This window comes from Ammospiza caudacuta, chromosome Z, assembly GCF_027887145.1.
Source record: "Ammospiza caudacuta isolate bAmmCau1 chromosome Z, bAmmCau1.pri, whole genome shotgun sequence".
In the NCBI taxonomy this organism is placed as follows: domain Eukaryota; kingdom Metazoa; phylum Chordata; class Aves; order Passeriformes; family Passerellidae; genus Ammospiza; species Ammospiza caudacuta.
This window is the reverse complement of record NC_080632.1, coordinates 76,073,273-76,087,269: the sequence shown is the minus strand read 5'-3', so window position 1 is coordinate 76,087,269 and position 13,997 is coordinate 76,073,273. Positions and strand designations below refer to the sequence as shown.

General features: G+C 39.8%; 1 protein-coding gene across 1 annotated transcript in view; it reads right to left on the bottom strand.

Moving 5' to 3' along the window:
- The window catches only part of RANBP3L (RAN binding protein 3 like), a 29,255-nt gene extending 24,595 nt beyond the window's left edge, over positions 1–4,660 (bottom strand). Inside the window, exon 1 of the mRNA XM_058824153.1 lies at positions 4,417–4,660. Coding sequence (XP_058680136.1) covers positions 4,417–4,660 — 244 coding nt within the window. The remainder of the gene's footprint in view (positions 1–4,416) is intronic.
- Between the last annotated feature and the right edge of the window lie 9,337 nt (positions 4,661–13,997).

Genomic DNA, 13,997 nt, shown 5'->3' with positions numbered 1-13,997 from the left:
CTCTTTTTCCTCTGATGGTAATTGCTGAGTGTTCTCTCCCTGTCCTTAACTCATAAGCCTTCCATAATTTTCTCTCCCCAGTCCAGCTGAGGGAGTGAAAGTGTGGTTTTGGTAACACCTAGCATTAAGCCAGGGTCAACATACCATAACATTAAATAAATAAAACAAACAAAAAGAAAAATAATGGCACAAACCAAAACCAAACAGAAATCCCCTTCTTAATCAGAAAAAAATATTTCTCAAATAGAATATGATACTTGAAAACTGCATAATGTTCCAAATAATTTCATTGACTTAAAAAACCTTTAACTGCATCCAACTTTTGCTTTACAGCATCCTAGTAAGCATTGCACAACACACAAATGCTTCATGACAATTTATAATTAGCTTATAATTTTATCCTATCAAATGATAAGGCTATGACATTGAATTATCCAGTTTCTGTGCTCTGATATGCTACAGCATATTTTGGAAGCTTTGCATGTTATTGCTATAATTTGCAAAAACAGAAGCAGAGACTCTGCTCTATTTTGATGCTACAGCTTAGATTGCTGGTTCCCACAGAACTCTAACCAAAAGAAATTAATATATTGATTCGTGAATCTATTGATTATTATTATAACAAATTCTTGCACATAAGACTGCCATTTTGATTGTTTCACATTTAAACTACCTCAATGAGAACATGTAATTTGGGAGGATGTTGAGAAGAAAAGCAGATTTAATGTGACTTCAGTTGCTACATCTCCAGAAGTAGTTTTATGTCACTAAAGTAATAAGGGAAAAAAAACACATGGAAAAAATTTGACTTTGTCACTAATGAATATGGGCTAAGTAAGCTATTACTTGAAAAAACACTAAGTCAAAATTTTGTGGCAATATACGTGAAAGAAAAGAAGCAACAATGGACTAGCATTTAAGTGGGAGACATGGATTGAGAAATTTACATTGACAAATAAAATTCATAAAAGAATTTAATAAAATTATTTATTTTCACTATGCTAGATGATAGTCTGTACATTAGTGACTTCAAGAAGCACTAGAGTTGTAATAATATGACTAATTTTTATTCAAAATGCTGCAAAAAGATAGAAAACTATCAATACTTTAGACCGCAAAACTGCAACAGGCAGAAGAAAATACATATAGTGAAAAAAAGAAACAAGATAAACTTACAAAATACTATACTCTCTAAGCTTGGGGTAATGTCTAAATATTGTTTCTGGCTTTTGATACAAAAGACATCTGTCAATATTTCCAGTGATGGACCATTTTCATCTAAAATTAGATGGAAGTTAACAAAAACTTTTGCCTTCTCTCAAGGAGAATTCAAGAACAGGATTTGCCAAACCCACAACAGAACCATAGTTTCTGGTTTTAAAATACTCATGGAAGTTCACAACATCAAACAGAGTCAGTTCACAGCCAAGAGAAAGTGCTGCAATGCTGCCAGCCAGCATCTCAAGTCCCTCCATGGCCCCTCTATGTAAGCCAGGGTTTCCTCTGCCAAAACTTAAATATTTAAAACAGATGACATGAGGGGGTGTCCTTGAACTTCATGCAACCAAATTAATAAAATGGATCAACTTAAAAGGACTATGAGAAAAGGCTTATGAAATTTCCCATTGCTGACCCAGAGTTACAGGTTGTTCCCAGAAGTGGTGGGCAGGTGAGCATTCCTATGGAATTCACACACACAGCTGGCAGCACCTTTGTAAAAACAGGTCACTAAGTAGAGCTCTAAATGTGGGCCTGGAAACCTTGGAAACCTACTTTCAGAGTCTCATCTATTAGTCTTCATACTTTTGATTCTTCTTATGAAGCATGTTTAATCCTTTCTAAGACAACTGTCTTAAAAAATAAGATCAGTTTTAATACCACGACTGGGGATTTTCCAGGCAAGCTTACATAATTTTTTTTTTTTTTTTTTGCTAGAGACATTGTAATACAAGATTGATTGCTTTAATTTCCATCTACATCTATTATATGTACATAAGGGGTTTTATTTAATCTGTAAACACTAAATAAGAAATAAAAATAAGGTAATAAATCAAATTAAATTCTAATCAGGAGAGTTTCCCATACACAATGGTATCAGAGATGCATGTTGCTATACAACAACATACAGCTTCAGTATCTTAGTCATAGTTCCAGACCTGTATGCTAATGGAAATTTTTCTTTTATAATACTCTTCTGAATGTCAGTGAATCAACAAATTTCCAACAATTCCTCATGAATCCTGATTTTCCAAATAAGTTCAACAGTAAACGTTCTAAATAGTTAAAAAATATTTTGAGTATGGTTAAAATAAAGTACTTCAAAACTCTTGAGATGAAACCTTGACAGTTTTTTATTATTAGAAAAAAAAGGGACCACCCATTGTTTTGAATTTTATTTCTAGAGAATTTAAACATTTATCACTGATATTTGGCCACTGGCTGTCCTTGCTGCAGGAGCAATTGTACTTCAGTGGCCCACGAAGAGACTGCTGGACACAGCACTGGGCTCTCTTCAAACACCTTGTAGTAAATATGAAGGGCACATTGCTTATATTGGATTCACACAGCATCCTGTAAATACAGTTTAGGGAAACCAATAAATAACTTCACACCTCCCTGTCTGGATCAGCACAGAGTATATCATCAAAGAAGGGAGTTTCTGTTTCACTGCACTCAGAAAGAATACAGTTCATCTAACTGACAATTTGCAAAATAAAACTCCTGAAGGAATTTTTCCTAGGACAGCTTTGCTACATTTTTGGGACTCCAATATTGCACACTCTTTGTTATAGAAATAGTTCATAACCCACATAAATAATTTCCCTGTCATCAGTGGCAGCAGTTATGAGAGCAAGGATTCTTCATGAGGGCACAGTCCTGCATAATCAGACTCTTAACATTTTAAGACATGTTCATCCTCTCCTAAGTCACTCTTCTCAATGCTACAGATTCTAAGCGCAGATAGGGATTAGGGTGGAAAGGGTTCTTCTATCAAAAAAATTCCATCTAATGCCCCTAGCTCCCACTGTGGTTCATTGCATGCCATGTGAGAGATGAGATTTAAAATTTAAAATACTTCTCTTTAGCCATGGAAATTCAGGTGACAGCCTGTGGAAGTGTTTATAGATACAGCATATGTCACACCCACTCACCTCTGTAGAGCACACTTCTCATCTTTTATCTGGGTATAACATAAACAGGCATTAAAATAGCAATAAAAACTACCCTATCTCAGCAACATTGTAACATAATTTCTGAGAGAAATGTAACCCAGTTGGCTTTATTTCAAACATTAGAGTGAAGAAAGTATTTTTGAGAGTCTCATATTGGAGTGTTATTTTAGCAGTGCTGCAAGCTCAGAAGTAACTGTGTCAGTAGACCAGCAGGACTGTGCCAAAAAGTGTAACCAAAAATTATTTTAGAAACACTGAAACATCCCACTGCTTAGAATTTTTAATCTATTGTAAAAGCCGGTAAAATACCCAATGCAAGGGCAATAAAATTCGTAGGCATAAAAACTGTTACCCTTTTCAGGGCATTGTACAAATTTAAATTTCATAAATCCCTACAGAAGTAATCCTCAGGGGGTTTGTGCAGAAATTGAACTGTACAGGTAATGAGGTCATGATCCACCAACACTCACACATCCATAAATTTCAGTGAGTAAGCTGGACTGTGTGCTCAATATTAAGCAAAAACTGAAAGGCTGGTCAACTGACAAATTAGCCCAACCTCTCTAAAATGTATCAGTCATAACATCAGGCTTATCCCTTGAAAGTCCTCTTGGTAATTTCGGTTCATTCATCAACCCCTGTAGTAAACAATGGTTGATGGAATTGTCTACAAAAAATCCTTTATATTAGCACTTGTTTTCGTTATGCATCCTCATCGGTTTCTAATGATACTGATAAATGCTCTTAATTCATGGCTCTCCTCACTACCTAAATAGGGGATTTTGCTGTCCACTTCTGCAGACAGGCATCAGTCTGAGGAGCTAGGGCAGGACAGTTTTGCTCTCAAGGTGCAGGGCACGTCAGGGCATGAATGTCCAGGAAAACGAGTGTTGCTTCCAGGTATGGCCAGGAATGCCAATGCTATTCCCACCCATTGTCAGGCACAGCACTTAGGAAAGCTACAGAAAGCTCGAGTGGCGGGGGAGTTAACACTGTCAGTAACATAGAGAGTCCACATACACACATTTGGTAGTGTCCTTTCCTCGAGTAAAATATGAATTGGAGATTTCCGACAGATTACCAATAAAAACAATGTAATAAAACAGCACAGCCAGCCAAGCTCTTGTTTTGCATTACACACTGCACTGTTACCAACCGACACATTCTTTGTGTTTATCCCATTCCCAAAAAAAACCGGGGGAACACAAGAGGCATGCAAAAGACAATAGCTAACCAAACCTACCTGTAAAGCATTCCTCCTTGGGATCTAGCGTGCTGCCGCGGGAGCCTCGGCAGGGCCTGGGCATGGTCTGTTCTTGCAGGTGAGCAGCTCGGCGCGGAACCCGGGGACCACCGGGCCACTCCCTTCTCTTGGGGAGGTCGGGCACCTTCGCACCCCGCCGGGCTCTGTCACAGCCAGCGCAGGAGCACGGCGTGCCTGCACATAACACATTCCCTTTGCGAGCGGGAATTGGCTCGCTTCTCATTATGAGGTCAGCATGAGTACCCTTTTACACACATCTCTCTCTATAGGTAATCAGACATGTTATATACGCCGGGGCCGGCTCTGTAAAGCTGCCCCCGAGCCGCTCGGGGCCGCGGGACGCCGGTGCGGGCGGGCGGCGCTTCCCGCAGCCGCACAGCGACGGAGCGGCGCCGGCGGGCGGCGGGGACAGCGCGGGGATGGAGCCCGGGGCCGGCTCCTCGCCCGCGGGGCGGGACATGGGAGGGGACTCGGGAGGAAAGCCGGTCACGGGAACGCGGGGAGGGAGAGAGGGCGGGCGGGGGAGCTGCGGGGCTCGGTCACGGGTGAGCTCCCGTGCGTACTGTGCCTGCTGTGGAGGGTTTTTTTGGCTTTTTTGTTGTCAAAAAGAAGATGAAATATCAGGCAGGGTAGGCGAGCACCGCGGTTGTTCTCAGGCTGACGTGAACCAAGTGCAGCGTCAGCACAAAAAGGTGTTGCGGTCCCTCCTTCCAGACGCGCTGTGCTGCGAGGTCTGAAGCTTCGCCCGTGCGTCCTGCTGCTCTCTTAAATGGCAACAGCCCCAGATTCTTCAAGTGGGAGCGATTTCAGGCCATAATGTATTGCAGGCCTGGTGTCAAACTGCCTGTAATCATAACAGTTCAAGACAAAAAGGCAGAAACAGACTCTTATGTCTTGTCTAATCTGGTGTCTTTGCACAGCCAATATCAAATGTTCCAAAGAAACAAAGAAAAAAAGATGCAAAAAGTCCAAAAGCACACAGATGCTCCGTGGTTTTCCGTCAGAGACTCAGTGTGTGTTGGCATAACTTCTAAAGTGTGCCATTTAACCCTTCTGCAGAAGAATCAGAGAAACTTTTCAACTGGAAAATACTTCTAAGATCAAAATCCTACCTTAACCCAGCATTGCCAAGTTCCTCATGAAACCATGTCTCCAAGTACCACATCTAAACCTTTTTTAAATACCTTCAGGGATGATGACTCTACCACTTCCTTTGGCAGCCTGTTCCAGTACCTGCCAACCATTTTGGTGAAGGAAATTTTCCTGATACACAATCTAAATCTCTCCTGGAGCAACTTGAGGCCCATTTCCTCTTGTCCTGGTGCTTGTTGTCTGGAAGAAGAGGCCGAGCTCCACCTGGCTACACCCTCCTTCTCTGGACATGCTCCAGCGCCTCATTGTCCTGTGGTGAGAGTCCCAAACTGAACATAACCCTTGAGGTGCAGAAACCTGAGCCTTAACTGTTAGAACTCGGTATTTTTGTGAATTGTATGTGCCACCTCTGTATAAACTTCAGTAAGTCCTTGACTTGTGGTGTGCACTTCATCGTCACATTTCACAGCAGTCACAGTCTTGCATGAAGTTTGTAATTTTTGTTTTGCAAGTTTTCAGTTTAAGTTGAATACTGTCTAGTTATTGTTATGTGCAACACTACTATTCCAGCTTCTGAATAACATTTCATTGTTTTATACTTTTGTCATACGTTCTGGTTACCTTCTGAGATACACTGTTCAATATTTTTCAGTCATTATTTCTTTTGAATTCACAAACACCCTGCTCCAGATGGAGGTGGCCATTAGGCAGTTGCAGAAAAGGTAATGGCACAGAGCTATGTCTAATTTGTCCAGTGAAACCAACTGTACAACAGATATAGATATTTGAAATTAATGCCTTTAAGTCCCTATAACTGTCTTTATAGAGTTGTGTGGTATCAATAGATATCCATAAGGATAACTGCTGGAGAAGGAGAAAGTATTTCTGTGGAAACATCACATTATCCTCTCCTGTTCTCAGCCTCAGCATCCATTGCTCACCACTGCTCAAGAAAGGATTCTGTGGTACCACTCAGCATCACTATTCTTATATCCTATCATAATACTATATTCATTTTCTTTGTCAAACTCCGTTAAATAATAAAATCTTTAATATATTGTGACAGCCAAGCTGGTACATAACATCATCTGAAACTGGCAACTAAAAGTAAAAAGAAAGGTGAGATAATTTGGAAATCATAAAGCACACATATCTATTTCTTGACATTTTAACTGTGAATATGGAAGTTAATCAACAATTAGCTTCTCCATAAGTAGTTTTTCATCACATCAAGATGAAATTAATTTTGTATTAAGAGAGAGAAAAGTAAAAAGCAGAGTAGTTACCTGGGTCTACTCTTACCTAGGTCACAATGAATTCCTATGAATTCCTATTAGTTCAAGCTCTGAATGGTGCAATGTTCTTTGATAGGCAAAGTAACTATGAATCCTAGATCAAAGTCATTATAATTTAATTATTAGTCTAACACTTTTCTGAACACTCAGTTATAATAAACAAAACCAAGCGTTTGCAACTAGTGTTCAGACAAAATCCTGAAAATGCCTGCATATGTCCTGCTGTATTGACATCTCTGGCACTCTTCTCTGCAGACCTGTATCTATCAACAGAACCTCCAAGGACAGCACAGGTTCTGGGAATGTCAGCATGATGCACTCACATTACTCGTACTTATCCAAAGATAACATTTGAGAATTCCTTATTTAACATGAATAAAATAAGCAAAATACATTCATTTTAATTTATAGATACATTAATCACTCAACCAAACCCTTATTCTCCACTTATTAAAATGTTAGGAGGGAATATAATTAATATCAAATGTGGTAACAGTGCTGTTGAGGTTTAACCCCAGCCAGCAGCTGAGCCCCAAGCAGCCACTCACTCTGTCCCTCATTTTCCAGTATCATGGAGAGAACTGGAAGGGTAAAAGCTGGAAAACTCATGGTTTGAGATAAAGAGAGTGTAATAGGGAAAGCAAAAGCAAAGGAAAACAAGGAATTAAGTCACGACCTCCCATGGGCAGGCAGGTGTTCATCCATCTCCAGAAGAGTAGAGTCCCATCAAATGTAAGGTGACTTGGGAAGACAAATGCCATCAATCCGAATGTTCCCCTCTGCTTCTTCCCTCCAGTTTATATCCTGAGCATGATGTCACATGGTGTGGAATATCCCTTTGGTCAGTTTGGGTCACCTGTTCTGGGTTTGTCTCCTCCCAGCTTCACTGCCAGCATCGCCGTTCAAAAGCAGAAAAGGCCCTGGCCCTGTGTAAGCTCTGCTCAGCAATAACAAAAACATCTCTGCAGTCTCAGCCATGTTCAGAACAAATCCAAAACATAGTCCTGTACTAGCTATTGTGAAAATTAGCTGTCCCCCAGCTGAAACCAGCACAAGTGCATTCACCTCCTGCATGCAGAGCACTGATGAGTACATGGAACAGACCTTACCCTAGACTTGATCTCTGAGGAACACCACTGAGAAATGGTCACCAGTCAATGTAGTCACTTTTGAGCCCTGCCATCCAACCTGTTCTTCACCCAGCACACCATGAGCCTGCTCAGTCCACTGCTGGACAACTTTCCCAGGAGGATGCTATGAAGGACAAAAGGATCAAAGACCTTACTAAAACCTGGAAAACATCCACTCCCTTCCCTTCACCCGCTACACAGCTGACCTTCTTGTAGAAAGATACCAGATGAGATGAACGTAAATTTCCCTCTGTGAACTCATGTTGCCTGCGCCTGATGGTTTTGTTGTTCTTTAAATGCCTTTCTTCACATTCTCTACCCATCACAGGTTCTTTTTGTGATGGCACGAACATCTGAGCCCACACAGACGGTATTTGTCCCAAGCACGTCCTCTGAACGTGCAGGGCAGGAGAGCAGGGCTGTTGTGTGCACACACAGTCCTCCCAGAGCCAGGGCTGCTCCCAGTGCATTTCTCCACTCTCAGCAGAACCACACACTCCCACTGCTAGACTTTTAACATGGTATTTTTTCTTATTAAAGCATTTATTCTTTAAATAAGCCTGAGTCACAAAGCCAGCTCCTAAATCATTATGCCATCTGTGGATTGTTGATGTAAGTGTAGAACAGCTGCAGGCTTCCAATGTCTAGAAAACCCACACATATTCACTGGTGATTTCCCCAAAGACAGCTACTTTTTGAGGAACACCAGCCAATTTTTGACTCATTCTATATGAGCTTTATATTGTAGAGTATACAAATTTTTCATCAGGACTTGATGCAGTATTAAGTCAAAAGACTAGAAAAACTTTATCTGAAAATATGTAAGGGCAGTATCATTAATCCAAACACACATGTACAGAGCAACTTTTACTTCAGAGCCTAATTTTATGATTCAATTTGAAATATTTGGACCATTATTTTAAATCACTCATGGTATTTAGCAAGACAACAATACTTAATTTGATCCAACATTTTGGACTACATCATGAGTGAGCATTCAACAAGTCATCCAACACTGTAAAAACTAAGCAAAATACTTCTGACATTTCTGGATTTCAGGCAGGAATCAAGAAAAGAATTGTCAATAAATACTGTAAGAGATGTTAAGGCCTCCAGGAAAACACATTCCTGTTTTCTGTATCCGTATCCCTGTTTTCTTAAATTACAATTACTTTCTAATTTCAAGCACTCAAGTAATGCATCTAGATTAAGAGCCCCATTGCTCTGCTTCTACTCTGTACTCAGAGAGGGCAGTGGCTGGGATCTGCCCCTGAGGCAGGGCAACAAGGTTCCTTGTTAGCAAATCCTTTTTTTAAAAGATTAAAGCAAAACAGTGCTAAATAACTTATATAACAGTGAACAATTCTATTGAAACTGTAACTGGAAAAAATGAAAAGGGTTATATAGCTGTTCTGGAGGATGTGATCACCCTAAGAGAAGAAATATTGAAACAGGAAAACGGGGAAGGAGAGATATGATACTGTAAGAGATAGAAAGATATCACCACCCATGGCTCCAGCCGTGTGTGGGTGATTCTTGTCTGCGGTTGTGATATGGAGCCCTGGTCTGTTGCAGGTGGGGACCCACATCAGAGCATCAGAAATTGGAGTTTTATAACCCTGGTTCTCCCCATAAATGCCCCAGAACCTCCGCCAGGAGTTCTGGCCATGGTCAGTCTGGAACATTCTGGAAGTGTGGTGGCATTGAGAGGAGGCGGTCAGACTGTCTGTGAATCTGTCTGTGCCAGGACAAAGTTCCTGAGGAAACTTCCAGAATTGTGTGTTGGCACAGTGGTGGATTGTGCTTTGAGAAAGAGACCATCAGAGAAAAAACCTCTACCCTGCCTCAGCCGGGATCTATTGCTTAAGGACAACTTGTCTTTTAGTTCAAAACCAGCTTTTTTAAGGCAAAACTCACCTGCAAGGTGCAGCTGTTTTGCTACAGTGATTTTTTCCAGTGATCTGAGCTGCCTCTGGACAGACACTGTCCCTTTAGTGACTGCAGAAGGAGCATGGACTCTCAAGGATTCCCTTCAGACAACTTCCAAGTGAGAGACATTAATAATTTCTTGTGTAGTCCACACTGAGGCAACTGTCCTTCTGAACTCTGTGGAATACTTTTCAGTAGCTTGTGCATAAAAGTAAATACTTTAAAAACCACAACATTTAAGTATTTGTAGATTCATACCTGCTTTTTGTGTACATTAAAATGCTTACTGCCATTTATTGTAAAACACAACAGACAGGCCTTTTTCTTAGGCTTTTTTTTTTTTTATGGCAGTCATTTGTAGTTATATCTTTGTGTTCAAATATAAGATATAAAGAATATTTTCTTGTTTTTCTTTGTCTGCCTTTCTCATCCATCTGATGTATTTCACAGGGTGTTATCAGCAACATGGCATTGCAAAATGTAAAATCTGATGCTGTGCTGCATGGTTGCTATGACAATACTGCATGTTCTGCTGTAAGTGACTCAGTAAATCAACTCCATGCAACATCCTGACAACTTTCCAGTTGTTCTGTAATAGATATGCCAGGACATCATTGGTATCACTTAATGCTATGTACAAAAGGCTCGGTTTTAATTAATGTGCCTCCAGTAATTAGTGAAAGAAAATTGAAGGAGGACTAGGACATAAAACTCCTGCTGTGCTCAGCCTGACAGGATCAGACCACGCACTGTCTTGTTTGCTCTTCAAGAGGAGAAGACTGGAAAAGGTTTTTCCAATTTCCCAAAAATCTGCTCTATCAGCTGACCTCAAGCCATGTTAACAGCCACCTCAAAGACTTCTCTAAGAGCTAGTCCAGAGATGGAACTGAAAGAATGAGAAAGAATGAAGAAGAGATGCCTAGGAAAGCAAGAAAATACTGATTAAAACAAAAGCTAAATGAATATGCCATGAGGTCTAGTGGTGCACACATGCCTTGACAATTATAGTGAAAACCTGCTTTTGCTAAGGAATAACTGGAGATTTTGCCTTGCTGTTAACAAGGACTGTATTCTCTTTTGGTGTCTGTTTTAATACACCCCTTTTTCATTGAGTTTCCATTCTTTCCTCTGTTGACATTGAACTCTCATTCCTCTGGGGATAGGAAATGGACTCATTACCATCAGACCTGTAATCAAATACAGAAGCACAATAAACTGCAAGACTTACTATAAATCTCATTTTTATGCTTTAATTTATATACGCATGATATTTCAAACATCTGTAAAGTCTTGATTGTACTGCAGAAATGCATTTGAGTGGCAGAAAATTCACTGATTAACAGGCTGCTTATGTTTAATGATGCATATGCTGAGGAATGAGTCTTAAATTGAAACCATTACACTCTTTGCAGTAGGTTTGCATCTTCTTTAGCTGTGGTTTGTGTTTTACCTTCATTTACCAGCACTGTTTAACATCTTTGTTAGCAGCATGAGCAGTGGTGTTGAGGGCACCCTCAGCAAGTTTTCTGGGGACTGGGGACATCAAGCTGTGTGTAGCTGTCCTAGGGTACAGTGGCATTTGAGTAAATGCTAAATAGCAAGAAAATGTAGTTTAGTATCGCAAGACATAACACTGGTTAGTAATGGATGAAGTTATGGTACTAACACAATTATGCCTTGAAGGTGCATAAATTTTGAGGACAAGAATGTAGAGGAAAGGATTGTTACTGCTTCAGTCATCTGTCAGGACAAGAGCAAATGGATGAATATGATAGGAAAATTGTTTTCTATTTCACTATTTTGTTATGTCAGAGGAGCAATTTCCCAAAAGATTCCCACCCATCAGATGGAAGACAATTACACTATTCATATTTACTGAAAAAAAATAGGCTGGAGCCCTTTGTGCTCCTGGAAGGAGCCTCCAAGAGGCATCAGCAGATTATTGTGCAGTAGAACAGACACTTTTGATGATTACTTCAGACTTCAGGCAAAACTAGATTTCATTATCCATTGGGTTATCTTTCAACCATTTGCAAATTAGATGACTGAATTGTAAGAATCAATTAAGTTCCTTGTGGTCCCATAGTACTACATTTTTTTGTGTCTTCATTTGGTTCTTTGCAAGTAAAAAGTGAATTCCTGGAGCAAAGAATAAATGAAATTCTTTGCTGCACTGTGCAAGGAGGTCATGAAATGTTCAGAATTACCCCTTTTAACAATAATCTTTATTAATCTGTAAATCAATGAGTAGCAAAAGCTGCTTCAGCTGTTAGGGCTCATTAGTGTTTTAGCACATGCAGAACAATCCCTTCTCACTTCTTTTGCTTCTGGAGACATGAAGAGGAAATTCCTTAATCATTTTCTGGGTGCAAAAGTTGGATCACTATAACTATTCAGATTGCTAAAAATAGGGGTTTTTTCCCCTGGTGGGGAAAGAAATCACATTCTTCAACTCAATTCTCATTTACCCAAGAATTGGGAGAGGAATAAAACCCTTAAGTCCCTTTCTACTGCTGTGATTAATTGAAACTTGGATACAATCAAACCAAAAATATATAGTGCTCCTTGCCAAATCTGATGTTAAAAAACAAAGCCTTAATTATACAATACAACTAAATGAAACAGTATTTCTCTAAGAGTGTTGGCAAAACATAACCCCACTTCAAAATTGATTAATTAGTAATTTTTTTAAAGCACAAGAATTGTCTGTCAGTAACAGTACATGAAATCAGTTAGATAACCATGGTTAACATGTTTCACAGATTTTTTTGCTAGAACCTGAGGCATCTAAAGGCCAGAACCACATGAACTTTATGGAAGTCTGGGAAGTACTTTTGATTTCAACAAGAGACTGTTCAAACCCTTAATAAATCCTATTAAACTTACTAAGCTCTAATTCTTTTAAGCAGGCAACCAGACAGATTTGTGATATGAAACATGAAGCATTATTTATGCCACTCTTTCACCTTGCTTAAATAGAGATTAATTGTCTAGTCCTTTTTGTATAAAACACACACACACAATGCAGTCACTGGTTTTTTTATTGCCTCCTGTGTCATTAAATTACCTGGGCTTATGCTGTGGACTCGATTTTCTTATATAGAATTCATATTTTAATGGTTTTGGATTCTGAATCCTTTAGAATTCATTTGAAGCTGATACTCAAAGCAAACCTTGGGCTGTTAAAGCCTACATTAAGTGAAATTATAAAAAAAGCCTGTACAAGTCCTGTGGAATGCAAGTGTCATATTTCACACATCTCTGATAAACACTGAAATCTCCCTGATTTGCCTCCTGTTTAGGCTCAGTTTCAAGAGTTTGGTGCTGTGGTTTGTAGGGTGAGCAAAAGGGCAGGTCCCAGTGGAAGAAAATGGAATTTCAGCCGCTGCCATAGCACGCTGGCAGGCACAGGTACAGGAAGGGTTCCCTCCTTGCAGACCCTGTCCTGCAGCTGCCAGGGGTTCTGCAGCACTGCCAGGCTTTAGGCCCAGCTCCTCTACCTGTGTGTGAATGATTTCTCAGTGTTTGGCACAAAGGAGAGAAAGGAGCTCAGTTCCCACATCCTAAAGGCTTCGACCTTGCTGACACAGAGATGGCAAGGTTGCATTTTGCTGCCCTGAACTTCCTCTTAATCAACTAACTTACTGGTCAGAGAAACTTCTTCAAGCCTCTTGAAAGCTACTGTGCTGATAGAATCTCCCTATAAGTGAATGATTTGTTTTGATTTTGTTTTCAGCATCAATATCTTTCGATTACTTTACCTTTGTGTGTGCATGTACATTGCTGATCAAGTAGCTAACTACTCAGAGCTGCCAGCTCATGGTGTTTTAGAGTAAACAAGAGATAAAGGAAGCATTTCTGCATGAATAGGTTTTTATGTGATAGCTGTGATACAGTATATTAAAATTACTATAATTGATATTGCTACTGTGGAAACTATTATCATACTATCAGTTGAGTTTTTTGTCATTAGACAAACACAATCAGGAACAAAGCTACACATGCTGTATTTTTATTATCCTTTATTCCAATAAAATCAGAGCAGGCTAGTACACAAAGTTAGCTGCAATCAAAAGCTATTGCTCAACATTAGAGCCAAAAGCCTGATTTGAGT